This window comes from Cataglyphis hispanica, chromosome 15, assembly GCF_021464435.1.
Source record: "Cataglyphis hispanica isolate Lineage 1 chromosome 15, ULB_Chis1_1.0, whole genome shotgun sequence".
Lineage (NCBI taxonomy): Eukaryota > Metazoa > Arthropoda > Insecta > Hymenoptera > Formicidae > Cataglyphis > Cataglyphis hispanica.
In genome coordinates, this window is record NC_065968.1 from 2170991 (window position 1) to 2194795 (window position 23805).

A 23805-nucleotide genomic window follows, 5' to 3' on the forward strand; every position below is an offset into this window, starting at 1 on the left:
TTTATGGCACGTGCACCAGTGCCCAAAAATTCCTATTAACCTTTCCAACATTACTTAAATGTGATATATATATATATATATATATATATATATATATATATATATATATATATATATATAGTAAGAATTGATTTTTAAATTAAATTAATATTAGTAAATATATATTTTATAAATATGTTTCTTCTTAGTAATTTTTCTTTAAAAATATGTCAATGGAATTATTTTTGAGTTCTAAACTGTCTAAATTGTCATCATCTACACATATTGTAAGCATAAAATACATTTAATATTAAAAAATTTTCTTGACCCTTTTTTTATTTCGTTGCCGAGTTTTCAATGTATTTTGTAAAATCGTTGTGCAGTTATCGGAAGATGTTCTATTCTAGTGACGATTTAATAGTGGTAGTCATATGCATCGTAAATCGTGCAGATATAAAAGATCAATATACCAAAAAAATACGAATGGACACATCGACATTGTTTTATTTTCTCTTTATATTTCTCCATATATTATAACAGAATATTTCTTTATTATTTCCATAAAATTAAAAGAAAAATACCGTATGAAAATCACAATAATCAACATTTTATTATAAGTACATGCGTATATAAAGTCAATATTTAAATAATAAGAATTTTAAATATAATAATTATAAAAATGTGAAAAAAAATATTTTAAGAAAAATTAAAATATTACAAAATTGCAAAGAAATTACGAATGCAATTATAATATCATCATTATTTTAATTGCAAGAGTTTTTAAATTTGTGCAATTAATTGCTAATTTAAACTGCACTTATATATGACATTTAGTATTACGGTCGAAACGGATAACAAAAAAAAAAAATGTTACAATCTCAAGGTGATTTGAAGCAGTTTCCAAATCCGAATACATGCCAACTAGAATGCTTGTAAATAGTAATTCAACCCTCCATGTGGCTGCGCTACCGTCGACCTAATAATGGGGGTTGTCTTGCGGGCGAAACGAGGGATGATTCGGCCAGTAGCATGCTGCTTCTCGTAGCATGAATCTCGGTCGAGTTTTTTGTTGCTTTTATCGTGACGCAGCATTCGTTTCACACTTGATTTTTCAATTCTACTATATCAGTGAAAAATCAAAGAACTAAAACAGTGATTCTCCGTCACCAGAATAGTTTTGAGAAAGAAACAACACGTAAGTGAAACATAGAAAATATTTGTACAAAATTTAAATTAAAAATGCACGTTTAAGGGATAGATGACAGAACTAAATTTAACTAATTAATTGATAAATGGGCGTTTGTGCTAAAATGTAGGAATATCATGAAAATTTAGTTCATAGTGAACTCTAAATGTGAGTGTGAAGCTAAGTAAATCCAAAAATTGTATTTTTTTTTTTGTATTACAAATATAATTTGATGCCAAATATTATGATAATTGAAGAAAAAGAAATATTCTCGAATACATATTTTATGCACTATATAAATGCGAGAAAATGTGACAGGAAAATTTGTTTACATATTTTATAAATATAATCATCATTTAATCAAAACATAAGGAGATAGAATGAAGATTATTAAAGACGTCATGTGACACTTGTTAGACACACCGCGTCCATTTCTCACACATTCTCGTGTGACATTTATGTTCAAGCCAAACTAATTAACTGTCAGAGGAAACAACCCCGCTCAATTTAACAGATTCTATAACAGTCGACATTTCATCTGACTTTACGAAATAATTAAAATCTATTTTGAAGCGCTTCATACTCGTACTCATTGCCGTCACATTATAAACAAATTCTGAAAAATTCTAAATATTTGTAATAAATGACGAATTTTAATGTAGAAACAATTTCTACACGAGTCGTAAGATTCCCAGATAATAAATTATACTTTCTCTTGTCTAAATTTAAATATTCCCCAAAATATAATTATAAAATAAAATTTTTTATAAAATATAAATCATAAGATTATATTTTTTTATCTTCTATTATTCTCATAAAATCTCATATTATTCTTAAAAACTTATCTGATCTTCTATTTTTTTTAATATCGCTGTATTAATACACGTATCTCGGTTAAAAATGACATATTTTCCGAGAATTAAATGCCAATCAATTTTATTTTAATACCATTATAATTAAAGACTATCAAATCATTTAATGTGGTCATCTCCGATGAAAGAAGATCTATTTTAAATCAATCAATGAATATATTTACCAATATTTAGACACTAATTAAAAAAAATATTCTGTGTATATGGTAGTGCACATTATCTCATTGTATTATTATAAAATACAGTATATATAACAGATAGTAAAAAAAGAATCACAAACTTTAAAATTTTACAATCTCTTAAGAGATTCATAAAATATCTGCTAGTTTTGGGGAAGCAGCAGCTATTGTTAGAATGCTCTAACACGGAAACGTATTTATAAAGTCAGAATATTTGATAAAAGCGCAAACCATGACTCCCGAGAATTAATCCTAGCATGATAATACTTAAGTTAAAACTAACGTTCTGTCACAAGAGAGAGATTAAGCGTACACTCTGTCATATTAAATAATGTAAAAACAAAAATTATTCCATAAATCATAAAAATATAAAGATAAAACTGCATATATAACATTTAAATCTTATACAAAGATCATTATCGTGGATTACCAATTCGAATTTCAATTTTTTAGTTTAAATAATTAAAATATGAAAAAAATCAATTGTTAAAATTTTTAAATGTTTTTATTTTACTTTTCAATTCATGCCGTCTAAAGTAATATTGTATATTTTATATATTATTACAGCCGACTTAGGAGGATATTGATTATTTGCAGTAAAATATCTTTTGCAAAGAAAAATAAATGTTTCTTAATAAAAAGATTAAAAGTTGAATATTTTCTTTTATAACTATAGACATGTTGAAGATTAGCATAATAACAAAAAAAACTATTACAAAGAAGCAAGTCAATAAATTGTGTTCTCGTATTATCGAGATATTATATTTAATTAATTTTAAAAATTAAAAAGAATTAAATTAGAAATAATACAAAACTTATAAAAAAAAAAATTTGTTTTCACAGAAAAACATATAATTTTATTGATTTTTTGTTGTAATAGAAAAACCCACATTTTCAAATTATCTAGTAGAAAGACCCACATTTTCAAATTATCTAGTAAAGTATACTCTGACTTGAGGTCAGATTTTTCCCGGTCGATACAGGTTTTATCAGAATATATCACGATACCTAATTACAGGGGAAATTGAGTTAGCGACCAAAACTTACTTGACGACATAGCCAAGTAATATTTTGCGCAAAATTCAGAGTTAGGCGAATACATGTGCGTGAAGCTAACAAGCGAAGATAATATGTGGCGTTAGCGTTAAAATAATTTAAAAGGGAGCTGCGTGTACACATATTCCTGGCTGCCGCTTCCTAGCTCGTATGTGTACATGTACGTAATACATGAATGATCCGATTGCAAAGTTGAGCAACGCTTGTATTTTCCCCGTTATTCTACATCAATAATCGACGCACGAGAACTCAACGAAGAATGAAACTGACAGAGATACAAACGCAAAGTGATTTGACAACTAACATAATAAGCAATTCTACTGTCATTAACAAATCCATGTAAATTTAAATTTTCGTTATGATTAGAGAGAGAATCATTTTTCCAAATTATTTTGCTCAATATTATATCGCTCAATAAGTATATGAAATTTGAAAAAGTTTTCTTAACAAGTATGAAACATGTATATTTTTATAACGATACACACATGAAGGATAAATGGAAACGTTGCATGGATTGTTTTCAGCGCTTTTTGTATCTCTATCGAGAGTGATATTTCGGCATTTTTGAAAAATATACTGAAAACTTTCTAGTGCGTCGTAAATATAAAATATTTAAATATTTTTCTCTTTTTCCTATCTTTTTTTATTTTTTTATTCTACAGTGACATGTTTGGCAGAATATTTAAAATTTTTTAATACTGCTCTCTTGCATTATTTTTTCATTCTACAGAATCCTTCAAAAATATGAAAAATATTTTATAGTACAAATTGAATGGAAAATACATTATCTTTTACAACATTGAATAATTACAATACTTTTTAAAAAATATAATCTATTTCTATGCTTCTAATAATGTTTCTAATGTTTAAATATATTTAAGTAACTTTTTCTAAATTTATAGGTATGTTTTCGTTTTTAAAAAATTAGTATTAATTGTTTCTAAAAAACTCTAAATTTACGTTCAAATTTTATTTTAATTTCTAAATAATCTCGTAATTTGATATTTACCCAACCAAAATTAGCACAAGTTTCAGTTAAAGTTCAATCTAAGGAAGGGGCATAATTCGCTCGTGTAACTCCTCGCTTTATAGAAAATAGTAATCGATGCTTCGCTCTGGAAGTTCTAGAGACTTGATATATGTTTGTGGCAATATTCAGAAGCTAGCTAGATATGAGGAAAGTTCTGTTCGACAGAAAGTTTGAATTATTGAGAACAAATTCCTATTCGGGAAACTATACTGCCACCATAAGACAGACGGCTTAAGCGTCGTAATTACAATTACAGAAGCTTGGAAATGGATTATTTACTCAAACTGATCGCCTTTCGCACAAAGTGACGGCAAGTGACAAAGTGACTTGAGAGTTCGTTCACTAATCGGGTCACTTTCTGAGTTGGAAAAAAGCCACTTACTTCCCTTCCATTAAAATCTTTTCTACACGCACGCAAAATTGTTATTATTATATCTTCCCTGCTACGATCTCACGCGACATTCCCCGATACAATCATAATTCAGCATTTTTTATGATAACTGTAATATGCCAAGATCATGTCGCACGCAACACATTTTTTAATCCTTATTATTCGACACTTGATTAAAGTTTATTTTTTATTAATATATGTATATAAACACGCTTATATATTAAATACATACAGTTAAAACATATAATTAAATATATATAAAAGTAATTTTATTAATTTACTAATTTACAACTTTTAAAGACGAATAGATGAATACCTGCTGTGTAAATTTCTAATTATAATTTATTATCGAATCTCAGTATGATTTAAAAATTAAATTATATCATTTAATATCATTTATGTCGGTGTATGCGCAAGCAATTACATGTTAATATCATTATTTTATCTGCAATAAACTTGGCGAAGATCCCTTGGGCTTGTACGGGAAATACAAAGTAATCACTATCAGCGTATCAGCTGATTATATCGCGCGTATTTTTAGCGTGAGTGCAATTGCTGTACTATATCGTGACACCATTTTAATGAAGTTCTGAACACTTTTTCCTCTCAGCTGTATGCGTATCCTATTTTTCTTTCGCTAGCCGAGCACGTTTCTCTTTGGCCAGACTTGGGAAAGAGTAAATACGCGAGTAACCACGCTCTCAGAGATATGAACATTTAAAGCACGATTTTACATCAATCAGCCGCTGGTTGAGTGATGGAATAAACGTGGTTAGACGTCAATATAATTTCATAACAGTAAAACAAACATTCTCTTTCGAGATATATTTTTTTTCATTGCATATAAAATTTACGTTATTGCAATCAATACAATATCACGTTGACAAATATTAGACAATACGTTTTTGCGATAATTTTTAGCTCTATTTTTTAATCATAACTGCAAAGGCTTTGATTCAACATTTGAACTTTTACCGTTCTCGTTATATAAATGAAATCGTATGTGAAATTAATAACATGGGGAAATATGAAGTTCATATCTGTATAAATAAAAGAATCGACTTTGCCAACATATTTTAATATGCGTGTGCGTGTATTACTGGTTAAATTTACAAGAGGATGAATCATCTCGCGGCTGATGATGAAAAATAGAGTTATTATTTTCTGTCAAAATTGGAAATTCAAAAAGTGACATTTTAAGAAGACCAATGTTGAAATAAATTTATATACCTAGTACAAAAATATACACCATTGCGCACGATATATATACCAATATAATAATTTTTGTTTTACAATAAAAGCTCATATGATTGTATAAAGCTAAATTGAAAAATTGTATATTAAAAAACATTCATATACACCTATATATATATATATATATATATATATATATATATATATATATATATATATATATATTTATAGACAAAAGCAATTTCAATTTCTTTCATTCTGTACAGAAAGAAAATATAATTTTATATTTTATTTTAATTTTACTATATCTACCGATATCCTTTATGTTTGAAATCCCGTCAACGTTTCATTTCATTATTCCATAATTCCAAAAACATGCAACAACTACATGTATGATTTTGCAATTAGCCTATTAATAAAGTGTAATATGCGCTTTATTCGAGCAGATTATATTCATCGACTCGTACAAAGCATTATCCACGTGTATTCTATCAAAGCTGCATCTTCGGTTAAGTGCATCAATCAATACGAGAGAGATTCGAATATCGTATCAGAGCACTCTTCTATCAATATCGAATCAAGTATCATTTCAATGTTTATCGCACGTTAATCAAATGTTTCAAGAATAAAATTTATGTTGTTGTAAATTGGAACACAATTGTTTCTCTTACATCATACTTGATAATATTTCGCTCGCATTCACTTTTAAATTATATCGAATTTAGATTCTATCGGATACTTAATGATTTATTACACATTTTGATTTTTATAAATACCTTTCAAAATTTGTATTTTTTTTCATTAATGATGATATAATGGACATAAAAATATTTTTATGTGCATTACAAAAAGATTAATTGAAAGATACACATATTTTGTACGTAATTTCTCGGATTAATTAAGGACAGCTTTTCGCTCGTATTTCATCTTCAATTTTGGCATGCGACCATTATATCTGGCCGTGACATTCGTATTCTGATTCGCATTCAAGAGATCAATGCACTATTGCATTGCAAAGCACCCAAAATCTTACCGCATGTATTGACAATGGATTGTACTGGGTGAACAATGGCACACCTGCAAACATTCCTCAAAATCCAATTGTGCATCTGCCACTGCTTACCTATTAAAGGCATTTTGATAGCCGCGCTATTTCTCGGGACTAAATCTATATAGTATAAAGTTATTGCATATGAATACTGATTTATTTAAAAAACTTATATTTTATAACTTATATCTTATTATTTAGCGCAATTGTCGATATTGAGATAGAATGATTTTATTATAAAAAATATATTTTAGTTTTCTTCAAGTAATATTTAGAAAAGTAGTGAAATTTTACACAGTCATATAATTTATGAGATTCGTAAATATGACTCTATATCTAAAATAAATTTTATAAATATCAAAATGCTGCAATCTATTTACATCTAAAATTCTGTATAATATGCGTTGATATCTAAAATAACATGGCTGAGCAACGCATTTTATTCGATTCAAATATTAAATAAGTGTGTAATTTTAATTTAATAAATATTTTTGAAAAAAAAAAAAAAACAAGACCTAGAGATAATTTGTAAATAATTTTATACACATATACGCACACAGACAAAATAAAAGATGTACGAGTGGCGCTTGCTTATAGTGTTGTAATATATAATTTGTCACACTCGATTGGACAGTCTCTGTAACAAATATTAGAAATTCTCGTATCAAGATCATTATTTAATATCAATAAACATGTAAAAAATGAACACATAATAAAAATACTTGCAAAAATGACGCGACTTTGTAGAAAAGGTAAGCCGATAAGAAAGTCGGTATAATCTCGTAAAATTTAGCCCTGCTTTTTTCTCCGGAAAAATTCTCAAGCGACTACGTCTCATTATATCCGCGCTACATAAAGATATTTTACTAACACAATATGATCTTTATAAAGCAAAATAGAAAAATACAATAAGATTTTAGATAAGATATGACATAGGATGAAGATCTAATGGGATAAAAACGTCATGAAAAGTTTTATAAAACATATTCTAGAAGAACAAGAAAAAGTATGAAATTCTTCTTAAACCCAAGCATCGTTGCTATCCGGTTTGATTTTTCAGAGAAAAATGTCAACTTACACTCGCGTGATGACAAAATATGAAAAATGGTAGCAGAAGATAATATTTTACAAGATGATGCCTCGTGATGATAAAGATTGATGAATATTTACTCAAAGCTGGCTCGCTCTCTTTTGTGAATTTAATAATTGTGCTTTTATTCCGCCAGTAAATTATTAATACAGATAATAAAGCATTCCCTTTGCTTCATATCTCAAAGAAATGTTGTTCATAAGACATAATTAACTGTAGATATTTTTAACTATTAAATAATTTTTCTTGTCCATAAATTAAGTAACCCTTAGGTAAAGAAAATTTTAATATTTTAATCTAGAATTATTAATTTTTTGATTTAGAATTTTTATTTTTCTTGTCTGTGAATCAAGAAACTCCTAGTATAGAACAAATTTTAATATTTAATATTTTTCCTTACATTCTTTAATTATTATTGATGCTTAGAGAGTCACGTATTAACATAAACCTATCGAAGTTTATAATTTAAAATTTTTACTTTCTAATTAATGATAAAAAGAGTATTACATTTACAATTAAATGCTACTTTTAATCTGATAATTCGAATAAAAATGCATTATAAATTGTCCGAGAAGTTTCGATGACAGTAATTTACATTGCTTTATCTAATTTTACATAAAACTACACATTGCACGCGAATAACACATTTACTTTCAAAGCGGATAAATGCACGGTTATGGAGCGGATGATCAGGAAACGGAAACATCTCTGATATTACATTATTAACGAAACGACATACCTCGCTGAAAAGCTATTCTGATGGTAAAGCCATGTGTACAATACCACGCAATCTATCCAATGGAACTATATTTTTTTTGAAACAACAAAATAAACGATAAAAATCAAAAACTAAAAAAACGGAAAAAAACCAAGTTGATAATTATAATACATTAACAATATAACAAATCATCAACAATGTAACAAATATATATATAAAATTTGCTTTATCTTATCATGAGATTATTTTTGTAACACTCTGATATAACGCTAAATAATGTTCAAACAGTGTAGCCTATATGTAATAATATTATATAATAATTATTAAACAATTATACGTATTTCGAAGTATATAAACACAGAGCTGAAGAAATTTTTGGCGTTATTAATATTTATGATACTCTTGATGTTTCAAATGTAAATTGTACATAGTAAAAATAACTGTTAAAATATAGCAAGTTGTTATGTGACGAGATAAGGAACGACAAGATCCGAGATCTCATACAGAATTAAACAAATACAAATAAACTCGCGGAAGTTTCAACAGTGCCGGATTATATTTGCATGACTTCAGCGAGAGAGGGAGAGCGAAATTCCGACAATCCCTTGACTGCGAAAGTTAGGCACAATCAATCATTAAACGGATGGCAGTCGTAACTTACAATACGAATAAATGTATCATAGATGAAAGCACATTTTCCCAAGCGACAGAAGTATAATAAAAGGCATTTTCCAACTCAGAAACTAACCAGTCGACTTTGTGCTTTTCCCGCATTTCCCGACGAATGCAAAAGTATTGTTCGTTGAATTAGAATTAAATACATATTGCATTACATTACGCTCTTCGTGATAAAGAATATTTTCGTTCGATATCCGTCGACAAAATTTGTATTCTGTACACGATCATATCCCCCTTTAGGCCGTTATATATTATGTATTGCCACATTCGCTTCCAAGATAAAGCTTAAAGAACGAATATCGATTACACAGCTAAGGATGATTATAAACAGAGGTAACTCCTTATTAACAGCCTGCAGTCTTTATGCTAAATATCAAGACATTTGATATAATTTCCATTCTCGTTTAAGCGTAATTATTGGAGTTGCCGCGATTCCACAAAGTCAGCCTCTCAATTAGCTATATCGTTAGATCTATGAGATATTGCCGCGAGTGCAAATATAATAGAAATCAGAAATTATTCGAGCAAGCAATATCGTTTTGTGTTAAATATATCTAATCCTGTTTCCAATGAGAGGTTCGCGATTCCAATTATATATATAATACCAGAAAAATTTATAAATTAAATATATCTATCTGCTCGTAATATCTAATTCATGTATTTTCACTGGCTCGCTCATTATTGAGTAATTTAGTTGTTTCGAGTGAAATGGCTATCTGTGATATCAACTTAAAAGCACACGTGAACATTTGATATGTGCAGAACTAATGAAACAAGCGCTTTGGTAAAGCTAATTTAAACGTCCGTTACGCATGAAAATGGAGCACGGTTGGAAATGTCAAAAGAATAAGCTGAAAAATAGAAGTTAAGCAAACCAGAAATGTTTTGCAAGAGAAAGAGATTGATCAAAGATTTTTCTTACAGTTCTTACATTTTTCTGGCAGTGCGGCTGAGTAATGTGGGAAATTTAGACTTATCTATAACTGCGAAATCTATGTGTGTTTGTACAAAATAAAATGAATGTGATGTATAATAAACTCTGGAAAAATTTGTAATGGATATTAAATATACAATAACTGCGATAATATACATATTACATAGGTCATTTGTAATTCATTATAAAATGCGAACTAAATAATGGAAATATGTCGAAATTTAAAAAAAAGATAATCCGAGATGATGAAATAATGTGGCTGCTGATGAATATTTGTGGATATACATTCTTCTATATGTTCTCGCAATAATTTCAATATTACATCAATCAATGATCATATAGCAAATTATATTATTCAAATCTGTAACGTAAAATGTATATGGATGTAACTTGGAACATTCAAAATATTATAATCGCGACGCAGACTTATTTAAAGTATTAAATTAAAGTAATTAAAGTAATAAATTAAAAATTTATATAAACGTATTAAATCTTTGATACCATGAGATATTTCTGATATTTCTTTCAAAAATGCAAAGTCCGCACATGAATTAATTACATCCAATTAATTAAATCAAATTAAATGTTATATTCTGCTAATATAGATGAAACTGCGAAATATATTATTCATTCCAATCATATCGTAACCGCATGCCTCGCAAATTATAGCAGAGCAATAGTAGCAGATTTCGCCACAATAAAGGCGGATAATTTTAAATGAGATAAATTGAAATATGGAGCGAGAAAAATACTCATGATTAATGTCATCTGTATTTTATTGAGGTATTTTGCCGATTATAAGTATAGCTGTAATTACGAAAGATATATGCAAGTTTTAATAGACCGCTTCTCAACGATGCTTCAAATTTTATAACGAATACTCAGAATGTTTTTGATAATAGTTAGGCAAAACAAATTAACACTTGCAATATTAATAAATAAATTGTCTTCATATTGTAACTTATTTATAACTCAAGAAAAGCAAAAACTATTAAATTTTTATTTCTTTTTTGTTTTATGTATAAATTAAATCCTAATTAAAAATATCTTTCTCTATATAAAATATTATTTTTCTTTCTCAATTCTCAAATGTTATTCTAAATTTATATAATTCAAGTATATATATATATATATATATATATAGCTATTGATTAATTTCTTTCGTTATCAAGCGCGCTGCTAATTGCGTCCAATCAAATCTCTTTCGGACTCGTATTTTCACCTACAACTTCTGTAATTAAGCATTTCGATTTTTGGCTTTCTAGGTCGCATAATTAGTAGTCGGCCTGCAACTTGAGATGCGTTAGCATCGCACAAGGACGGGAAACCGCGACGGCAATGACAATGCTAGCCTCGGAACAACGACAGTGAAAGATGGTGGACAAGGAAGAGTTGAATATAACGAAGGCTAAGGCGCCACCACCGTTGAATCTCAACGAGGCGATCGAAGACGAAGTACTGAACCAAAAGACTGCTAGAAGTGAGTAAAGTACGAGTCCGCTCCATACAAAATGTGCTACGAAGCATGCAAAGATTTAAAGCTGTCTCGGCAATCCTAAATGAAACGTGAATATATGAGAAATGTAGAGAGAGAGACAGAAAAGAGAAAGAATAGTGGAACGTGCGCATTCTAAGATTTATATCACAGTAAAATTCCTCACAAAAATCACACACAGACTGAATTGCCTGGATTTTTTCTTTTTAATTAATATCAATATTTATCGCAATTGTCAACTGTTCTCTCTTTTCTTTAAATAAAAAAAAAACAAATTTTCTTTTACTAATAATAATTTCTGAGATAATTTATTATACACTATCTAAATGTCTCTCTCAATAAAGTAAAACATTATTACAAAAACAATAGCAGTAATATTATACAAAATTTTAATTACTTTCTTTTATATTTTACATAGACAAAAAAAAAATAATTTCTTAAAAACAACTGCCACGCGAACATGTGTATATGATAACCGTATATTTTTTATGCTTGATATCTTTATAAAAGAAGCAAGAGAAATAAATAATTATGCGTATTTCTGTAATTAAAATGTTTTACATGTATATGTAAACACATGTTTATCTGTTTTTCTACAAAATTTTGAAAAAATATTGAATTTATATAGAACGCTTGTGAAATCGATTAATTAACATGTTATGTTTTCATATGTTTTGTTCCAAATTCACATTTCTTTCCTCTTTCCACCTTGATTCTCTACGATCGATACCTGTGCAACTTGAAATTATAAAAAAAAAAAAACGGTATGCTGTGATAACGACAGCACGTGTGCGCTACGATGGGACTGTCAGAAGTTAAAATGAAAAGTCTGCAACGAATTAATTAAATCCATACTTTTTTGCGCTTTTCGTTTGAAGTTCTATTTCAACATTTTCGCAAAAACAAAATAATCCAGAAGTTAATCTATATACGCACACGTTACACTAAAAAAAAAAACTGATATAATATTGTTTATTTTAAAAGTATAGAGAAATTTAAAACTTAATCCATATATATGCATGCTAAGATAGAAAAGTGATCTGTTACATTTTAATAAAAAAGTTGAAAATAAAAATATTTTATAACACACATTTTTAGTTAAAAGAGTAATTTAAAAGAATAACTTCGTAAAATAAACAATTTTATACGCAGTTGTTTAAAAAATATAGTCTTGGGTACATTTTATTATTAAATACGAATTATTTATATCTTCTTTTCATCAGTCCTTAAGAATGATCTTCTTCTACATGAGGCTGTGATAAAAAACGAAGCGGACACCGTTCGTAAAGTACTTAAGGAAACTGTTGACGTAGATTCCAGAAATAATGTAAGTTACTAGAAATGTTTCAAAAATAAATGATGTTATTCTTTTCATTTTATTTGATGTGTACTTTATTTTATGCAAAAAATTAATTAAAGAGATTATAATAAATCCTTTTTAAATATTTATCATCAAAATTATCCTTTTTTTTAGTATGGTCGCGCTCCGATTCATTGGGCAGCCTCTAGAGGAAATACGGAAATTATCGAAATGTTGATACAAGCCAAATGCGATATCGAAGCGAGAGACAAGGTATGACACACTTCTTAAATTAGAACTACTCGTTAAATAATTGCAAACTAAGTTAAGAAGAAAAAAAAACATAATATTTTTTCGTAATCAAAAAAAAATAGAAAATTTCTGATTTTAACTACAAATGGACCCTCTCTTTCTAAATATTTATCATAATTTCGACTCATAATAAGTAAAAAGTTAATGTATAAAAATAGTATTTGACAAATGAATACTTCATTTACATGTTTTTGAAGTGACACTTCTTTCGGAATTTAATCTAGACAACTGCCGACTTGATGAAATTCCTCATCGAACATTAATTTCCGAGCTGTTCATTTCTCTTTCAAGTATGGAATGCGCCCTTTACATATGGCTGCTCAGCACGGACATCGAGACGCGGTGAAGATGTTGATCAATGCTGGAGCAAACGTATTCGCGGTTAACAAGGTATATATCAATTATCCTTTTAAATAAGTTTTTCATTAAATATATGTCACAGTAAATTTTTATTCCTTGAGAAAACGCCGTTTGCAGATATCGCGAAATCTATTAATACACGAAACTTGCGTGTATGTAATGCAAAACTATCGCGTGAAGAAAACTTCATTCAAGAAAGAACGCAAAAGTTTGTTACAACGAAAATTTGCGGAACATGTTGCGCGAGATTAAATTCTGCGTTTAATTGAAGTTTATTGATCACGGATACGGTAGAAAGAAAATATTGAAACTGAAATCTCTCGCGGAGATTGCAAAAAAAAAAAAGTAAATACGTCGTCCGGGAAACCGCGACGAAATTGAATCATCAATAATGTGTCAATATTGATATTAATATCGGTCCTAAATAATAGCGCGCACTTTTCCTCCGATACTTGGGCGTTATCGAATGGTTAACGAAATAAGAAAGTAAGACATGTGAATTATAGAAGAACTTTTCTCGCGGGACAAGCGACGTAGTAGAGTCCTTTTACTAATTAAAATTACGCGAGAGAAATATTACGCGCGATCTTGTGATGTAAAAGCCGCGAGCATTGTTTCGCGAGACCATCCCTTCGGGATGCGGGAGCATAAATAAAAGATCTCTTTCTGCTTAGAAACAACACACCCTCTTAATGTGTGGTGCACGCGGCAGTAATGTAAGCGTGGTGGAATATCTCGCGGAAGCTGTGGAATCGTTAAATGGTGAGGCTATCGACTCTACCGGTGCAACTGCACTTCACCATGCAGCCATTTCCGGACATCCTGCAGTGATAACGGCAGTCGCTAATATCCCACGAATTATACTCGATGCCACGGATAAGGTGAGAGGAAATATCCTTTCATTTCAATACGTTATTTCAAATGTTATTACATAAAATTGCTAACACATTTGTAAAAAAAAAAAAATTGAGTATGTCTTCTATCTCTAAATATTACTTTAACTTCATTCTCGAATGTTATAAATGAGAGAGCTCGATCATCTTAATTTCTGCACTTGGGACAAGAAGCTTTTAAAAATTTCATTGCTACATAAAGATATGAAAATAGAAAGAACGTATTTCATCCACAAAGAAAAAAATGGAGAAGTCACAACAACTACTTCGATAATTCTCTATATTGTCGACAAAATGTGATAGTCTAAAATGTTCATAACTTTGTGCGTGCTGCGTTTATTTTATTTTCTTATCGTTTAAGTTAAATTTAATCGCGTAATCACTAAAACCAGTGCTCTTCGTGTAATCCGTGTTATATTTTATACAAGTTATTAAACCAATGAACAAGTAATGCACAGCAAATGGGCTTATCTTGTCTCGACATTGGATAACATATTATGTATATGTGTATACATCGCGCGCATCCAAAATATGTACATACGCTAATATGTTCTCGCAATACAAGCGTGCTTTGGTCTCGGATTATCGAACTTGCTGTTGCAATGTAATATATTCCACATCTGAAAATCTGATTCCCGCATTTCTCTCTGAGTCGATGCCTCGAGGAATATTCATCCATCCGTCCATCCATTAGTATCTTGGCGAAAATTCCATTAGCGGAAATTCCATCATATAACAACATTGATAATTAAAAGCCGACCACTTCCGCGTAAACTTCAAATGGGAAATTTTTTCAGACACTGGAGTATAAATGTGTACATGGTTAACTTTTATAAATTATTAATTAGTTATCTCTCAGAAAATATTTGCATACACGAATTATGCATAATTTTATGCATCTCATTTTTCGAGCAGAAGTCAGATTGTATAATTGCTTGCAACAATATTTTGGAATAATATTGCGATGTATCTGAAATTCCATGTTTAAAACCGTAAATTTGTAGAAAAATGCATTTCATGTAAAATGCATTTGATGCTTTTAATGTAATAATAAAGACTCCATATTATAATGAGGCAGCATTCAATTAGAAAATTAGAAAATTAGCTGCGTCATAGGTGCAAATAAAGATTCATCATCCTCGAATTTTAGCAATAATATAATGTATCTGGTAGAGATTATATTTGAAAGTAGATTTCTTAAAGAAAAGAAAGATTTTCTTATCTAAAATCAGTTATCACTTGACAATATAATTTCTCTCATAAATCTCTCTCTTTCCTCTACCTCCGATGCGGTTCTCTGGCATATTTTATTCACATACAACGTAAGGACGATAAGCATCTGTCCATAATCCGAGATCAGCTTTGACGTGCGACGCAGATACTCACTCTGGAACATTTCAAGCTGCCACTCGATACAATAAATATATACACCCAATATCTCTACAAACGTCTGATACATTTCACTCCTGGGAAATGTACTTGATTCTAAGCTTTTTGCTTTATCACAAAGTAATATAACAAATATGTAGATGATTTAAAAAAATATTTAAAAATATTTTTTTAAATCATCTACATATTTGTTATATTACATTGGGTGTATATATTTATTGTATCGAGAGGTAGCTTGAAATATTCCAGAGCGAGTATCTTAAAAAAATATTTTTAAATATTTAATTTAATTATATTTTTAATTTAAATGTTGCAAACATTGATAGCAGTTCACCGAAGATCAGTGAATATTTCATTGATCTTCAACGAAACACGCATTGCTTCTTCGTCTTTTATTGATTATGATAATAATATTTCATTCAAAATCAACCATTACTACTATCTGATCCTTCTCAAATGAGAATTCATCGTTTGCAATATTATATTTATAATCTTATCTAAAACCACTACTTGTAAATGATAATAAACTGATGCCATTTAAGAGAGTAAAAAAAAAAAGAGAAAATTTCATTCAAAATGTAAGCTACAATCACGGAAAAAAGTAACTACGTAACGTAAGAACATTACATAAGAACAAAATCTAATAAGAAATAATCGGAAAGCAGATTACATCTTAATAGAAATGACAATCTCTTTTTATATTTATACAAATATCTTTCTTCAATACAAAAATAAACAAAATCACAATCTTTAACAGATTGTTTTTCACCATTATATGGATTATATTATAGCAATATTAAATTTCTCTCTCTCCTTCCTCAACCGCAGCTTTCGCATTTCACGTGAATCTATCATGTATCAAACATACTATACATCCCCCCTAATGCGAAACAGAGAAAATGCATCAATCGTCCGAGAATAATAAATGCCACGGCTACGGAGCAGTGCGGTATCGATCGCGCAGGAGGGACAAAGACACAAAAGCGGGAATTTATAATTTATCGATAGGAACACTCGACCATGTCTCTCTGTTTCTCGCTACCTCTCTCTCTCTCTCTCTCTCTCTCTCACACACATACACACAATATCTACGGTGTGTTTAAAAGTGGTAAGAGGAACCGCTTGGATTTCCGTATGTGCAATCGTATATACGCTCATAAGTAGGTAAGTAGGTAGTAGATAAGGGGGTAGATAGGTCAGATGGCATCTTCCCTCTCTCAATTTAGATCCTGGAAAGTGGATCTCTCTTTCTCTCTCCACTTCTCGCTCTGTGTTTGTGTCTCCGATGTCGGGACTGTAACGTGTATGCTTCCTCTTCCTATCAAAAGGCAAACGAAATCCCCCAAGGAAGGAATCACTATTGTGAAATTCAGCCGACCGCGAACTTAAGCACACACATTTTGCAGAAGAGCATTTGTAAACGAATTCTAATTCCCTCAACACCTCTTTCCGCTCTTGCTTTTTCATTCAATTTATTCTCGTGCATCCCCCTCAATTTTCTTTATAGACGTGCGCGGAATTTTAATCTCTAATTGAGATACGTCCATGCCATCTTTACATTCCACATGGCTTGGTATCGAATAACCATTTATGAGCAATCAATTTTGTCTATCTTCTCTAAAAATATCACTTGATGGCGATTAAGAAAAATCGTACACAGTCTGTTAGAATAATCGTGTGACACCTAAATGTATACATAGATATATACTTTAAAATAAAGATAACATCGCGTATCATTATTTTCTAATAATACAATTAATGATGAAAATTTTTTAAAGATTTTATAATATCAATTAAATAAGTATTTTATCTGTTGTAATGTATGTGTGATTTAAAAAAATCACAGTTTTATCCGATTAAAAGATATAAATAAAGATATAATGACACATTTGTTCCCAATATAAATATATGTCCCTATAATAATTAATATAAGATTATAATAATTAATATAAGACTCTCCCTTGTATGAGTAATATTTCCAAAAAGTATTATTTATTTTAATTTTCCGACTTTCACATTTTCGCTAAATAAATATTCAACACCGTAGCAAGAAAAACTATAATAACATATTTTTTCTTATTTAATATAAAGCATAAAAATGTTTCATAGAAATATTATGCTTTCTACTTTCTACAATTTTATAAACAATATTTAAATTAAAATTGTATGCAATTTTTTCTTTTTAGAAAAAATTCTTTCATTTAGTTGTAAAAATAACATACTCATTGCTAGAACATGAAAGTGATCTACGTGTATAAATATTGAAATATGATTTAATTTATTATGTATTTTTTTCATAATAAATACATAAAAATGTATCGTGCTTTCAAGATTCGAACCTCTCGCGATAAATTTGGATATACTTTCAGAAAGGACAAACTCCGATGCATTATGCCTGCGCTGAGGAGCACTTGGAAGCGGTCGAAGCTCTTATAGGATTAGGTGCGAACGTAGATGCCCAGGATAACGATGGAAATACCCCGCTTCATGTAGCCACCAGAACGAGACACACCGGGATAGCGCAATTATTATTAAAAGCTGGAGCAAATACTGAGCTAACCGACGCGGTAAATTGAATAATCGATCAACTTTACGTCAATTTAACAAACGAAAAAAGATATAATTCACTGGGGATGAACGAGTGAGACGTAAAATAAAATAAGACGTAACGAAATAAGATATCATAATTATATTAAACTTTGATATTAAATTTATACGTAAGAAAAATATCTTTCGTAAAATATTTGAATTTTTTATTCATTGTCAGGAAAATTTTTTTTTTTTTTTTTTTGTATTAAATTGAACAGATCAATATTTTATAGAAACGAGATTTCATCATAATGATAAGTGAGTTTATATCATGTCTGATTAATCTGTGTCGACTTTTTCTCTCTCAATTTTTTTTATATTTTCAGGAGGGTTTCACTCCCCTTCACGTCGCCGCGAGTCAAGGATGCAAAGGAATACTCGATTCCATGATTCAGCACGGAGCTGATCTTAACAAGCAGTGCAAGGTACAGTTATAATCCGTGTCAACTACTGCATAACGATAGCTCTCAATATTTTCTCGACGAATTATTTGTACATAGAAATACATCGATGTTCGATAATCATTCAAGCATAATGCAACGAATCAAATTAATCAAAATATTGAAAAAAAAAAGATATGCAAAAAGATGTTCTCTGAAAAAAATAAAAACGTCCAACAAATTCAATATGTTTATTTTTTTCTATTGCAGAACGGCAACACATCCCTGCATCTGGCCTGTCTTAACAACGAAGTAGAAACGGTAGAAATATTAATTAACAAAGGTGTCGATCTCAATTGTCTAAATCAGGTATGTGAAATGTAGATTATATATTTCCAAAAAGCTGTACTTTTAATAATTAAATATTTAATAATATTAATAGAACTGTATAAGTTTTAAATTTTTAAATAATACCGCACATGCCAATTTTTCACCAAATAAATTCCCTTAAATTTTTTTACAATACATATTCATATTATCGAGGTTTTTTCTACTCGAGATATCAAAAAATTTATAATAGAATTATTAACTTCTTCGTTTTTTATATCGATTTGTTTTAGAGACTTCAATCACCGATACATATTGCAGCCGAGATGGGACATACGGATATTTGTGAATTACTTCTTGCAGCGGGCGCGAATATCGAGCAAAAAGAACAGGTAAATAATATCCAAAATTGTTTGGAAATGGAATCAAATATTATTCTTCGATGATATAATTAACTCCATCCGTTTATGTTCCAACATATCTCATCAACGCTTGATTAATCATTTATAGACATTATTATTAAACAAATCCGCCATTTCGATATAAATTCAAAGCTCACAATATGCTCGAATTATAATTAAACACGAATCAATCGCTATACAATTAAGTCTTCCTTATAAATTAATTATTCAACCTGCTTAACATATAATCCAAATCAGAAAAAAGATGAAATTTTTTTTTATAAAAATATAAAAATTTTATCTAATGAACGTGTGTGTATGTATGGTCGTTCTAATAATGTAATACGTTTATAATATACACATCTTACTTAATTATAATCTTAATTATAATCTTAATTATAATCTTCATTTATTTGACGAAAGATTTATCGTCTTCATATGACAGAAGTCGATCTTGTCAACAATGTAATATATGCCATGAGAAATTGATTCGTACTATTTGCAGAAAAAAAAAACTCCGAATCGAATACTTTATCTTAATCTCACCAAAGTTAACACGATAGGAATGTCGGATTGATGGCCATCGTAAGCTCGATTATAAAGTTAAAGCAAAGTTTATCTTGACATTTGCAGAGCGGTCGGACACCACTTTATATTGCGGCGAGAGGCAGTTTCACAGCCATCGTCGATATGATCATAAAAACCGCGAGATTGGATTATCCGACTCCGGTAGGTACGCCGACAAAAATTTCGTTCAGCGTCAAAATTTTTTTCCTTTTATTTTGCGTTTGATACATATTGTATTTGATATGAGATTAATCCTAACTCGATTAAAACTTTTGCTTTCACGACAAATCTTGAAAGTGATTGTAAAATATATGATTTAAATAATATTTTTCATGTGCGGAAATTCCAGTTTTGTCCAGTGACATTTCTCATTAAATCCGCGATTAATACGAAAAATTTTACATTGCAAATATTGTTCCAAAAAAATAGATTTGATTCATGTTGAATATATTTCAAACACGATTTTAGTGTATAATAAAATAAAAAATATTAAATTGTAATAAAATGAAAAATATAGAAATTTACTACAAATCTTAGGAAATCTCAAATTCGGACAAAGAGGTTCGAGAATTAACTCCAGCGCGGAGGCGATGGAGAGAAGGATCATGCGGTGGCAGCATCTCCAGCAACAACGGACGTCTCTCCGAACAAGTTCGATCTATTCTCTGGAAATTGGCCTATAAACAATTAGCACCTGGCGATTGGAAAAAATTAGCTCTTCATTGGGCCTTCACTCCTGAACAGATCAGAGCTATCGAGCATCAATATACAGGTAAATCGGCATTATGTTTCGTTTAGTTTCTTTGTCGCGATCATTATTCCATTCTAAAATAAACATCGAGTTAATTTTCTCGATGTTTGTCTTAAAAATTATATAAAATTATAGGTCTCTTCGATTCATTGAGTAAAAGTAAGAATCGCAAAATATTAATTAAAAAAATAATAAACAAACATTGTGTTATGATACGTAAAACGATTATCATATCTCATTAATCTCGGTTTATATATGTGATTTTTTTGCGATACATCGATATTCTTCTATTGTGCATCTAGAGCAGCTTTGTAAAAAGGACGATAAAGCTCCAATTTTAGGTTCTTCGAGTTACAAAGAGCACGGATTTCGAATGTTAATGATTTGGGCTTCCGGATTAAATCCTGACGTACAATTAATAAAAGAGCTTTGTGACGCTTTGTCAGCGGTGGATAAGAAAGCAATTGCTGGTAATCCTTTTTTTTTATTATTATTATTGTATATACTTCAACAAATTTTCCATATTAAAATGTGTAAAATGAATTTTTCTCGATTATAAAAATAATAATGGATTACAGTTTGCAAAGATAAGAAAAACCAATATTTCTAAAATTTTGGATGGAATGGAATTTTTTGAAAAAGAGGAAGTTGTTTTCTTTTACTTATTTCAGATTCTATTCGTAAACAAATGGAACAGGGAAATGACAGTAAAGCGAAATCGAAAGGACAACGATGTCATAAATGTTGCATCGCATGAATCTACAAGTGCCAAATTTGTAATTCTGCACGCATATGAAAATATATGCGAATGGATGCTATGACTTATATAACTGTTGCGTTGTTGGAAATCTTCCAGATTATAAGTGGTAGAAAAAATTTGAAATTGGCAAACATAATAATTTATGAGACAAATGAAAACTCTTCATACAATTAATAATATCTTTTATACTAACGATGCACAATGTTTCGTAAATACTTGAAATATAACAATTATTAATTTTTGACGCAAAGTATAGCTGTCATCATAGGTTCAAAACAATCAGAGTTTTCCTTGTATTAAAATATATAATGATACATTTAACTTGATAAAGTTTATATGCCAAGGTTTTAAGCCAAAACTTAAGATACATCCAACAAAAAACGCATCATCACAATGAATAAAATTAATCCGTCGGTGCTTCGATAAAATGTTACACATACAAATATGAAAAAAATCCAAAAAGAAATATAGAAAGAAATTTTCACATATACAACAAATTAATTTTTCATAAATTTTTAAACTAGGTAGATTGCGCGATCTTGCAGAATCGAAGATAAAGCTTGACTAGAATAGATCATTCTACAAAGTATTATACTTTTCTGAATTATTCTATAAATGGGTTAAATATCATTCATATTCAAACTTATGCATATATGTACATATATGACAGTGAAAAACATAACAGTAAAAAATATATTAGAAACACGCTGCGTATAAATTATATATATATGCGAAAAAGAATATTTAAAAAGTCGCGAGATATTTGAACAACTATATACGTATGGAACCAAGCCGTCCTAAGCTAATTTAGATGATTATTATAATTCCGTTTATTCTTGCGTTTCTCTTATAGAGAAACGCAGTATACCTCCGTAACTTGTAGAAACAAATTTATAGTTAGTATACAAAAGCCATCGAAAAAGCGATACAATTGTAAAATCAAAGTAACAATGTCGAATGTAGAAACTCTTCGACATAGATATAATAACGCATAGAATAAGTATGAGAGTAAATTTTGCAGGGCTTTTGATGTGATAAAAAATTATTAGATTGTTAGATTTCGATAAAGATGTTTAAAAAATCTCGATAGAGCGACTATTACACGCACATTTCTCTGAGAGAGACAATCTACATATCCGAAATTTTTAAATTATCTATATTTAATTAACTACGGGAAATAATATTACATATCTAGCTTTATTCTCAATATTTAATGAATTAAAAATCAGAAAATTTTTTGAATAAAATCGAACTTTCGTAGTAATAAATTTTTAAATGAGAATAAAATAAATTTTTTTCTCTTTTTACTATATTTAACTTTATAATTTTAGAACGCTAAAAAGTCATATCAGTAAAAAACAAAATATCAGATCGAAAATAATTAAGTACAAAAATACTTTTTCTGTACTTGTGTATTTATGATTTTATAATAATAAAATTGTAACATATTATTAACAAAAGAGTAGCGATAATGGATAAAAAAAAAACGATAAGAATAAGCGATAAGAAGAATACATATAGTATATAGTTAGAAAAATACTTACCGCTTGATAAAAAAATCATGGACTTCCGAAGCTACTTTCTGAAAGTACGATTTTACAGCAATGTACATATCTCATCTTGATGTAATAAATCATTGTATTCTGTGTATCGTGTATTAATTATTACAATAATCGTCTAAAACCATTCGAAACTGTGAAATTATTATAAGTAAACTTATTATAAGTTAAATAATTTAACTTTTATGATTTGAAATCTTGGTTTATTAAAAGTTAAATAATTTAACTTTTTCTTTAAAAAAAAAAAAATAATAATAATAAACAAATATATCTCATTCCCAAAATTACGAACAGGAAACTGGAGCTGAAAGGAAAAAGGATCAAGATCGAATAGAATAAAATATAACAAGATAATCCGTGAATAATT

At 29.2% G+C, this 23805-nt stretch overlaps 1 protein-coding gene across 3 annotated transcripts; it reads left to right on the plus strand.

Annotated features, from left to right (window-relative positions):
* Nucleotides 1-1020: 1020 nt before the first annotated feature.
* On the plus strand, nt 1021-23367 carry LOC126855301 (ankyrin repeat and death domain-containing protein 1A-like). 3 transcript variants are annotated; one of them, XM_050602826.1, is made up of 14 exons: nt 1021-1174; nt 11621-11835; nt 13074-13177; nt 13325-13423; nt 13754-13852; nt 14497-14703; nt 18474-18671; nt 19020-19118; nt 19344-19442; nt 19694-19792; nt 20435-20530; nt 20906-21140; nt 21422-21589; nt 21791-23367. In XM_050602826.1, the coding sequence occupies exons 2-14, from the start codon at nt 11730-11732 to the stop codon at nt 21874-21876; spliced, it is 1695 nt and encodes a 564-aa protein (XP_050458783.1). In that variant the 5' UTR covers nt 1021-1174; nt 11621-11729; the 3' UTR covers nt 21877-23367. The 3 variants fall into 3 exon arrangements, with proteins under 3 accessions (XP_050458783.1, XP_050458784.1, XP_050458785.1); XM_050602827.1 differs by having other exon boundaries at nt 21449-21589; XM_050602828.1 differs by having other exon boundaries at nt 21461-21589.
* The last annotated feature ends 438 nt before the right edge of the window (nt 23368-23805 follow it).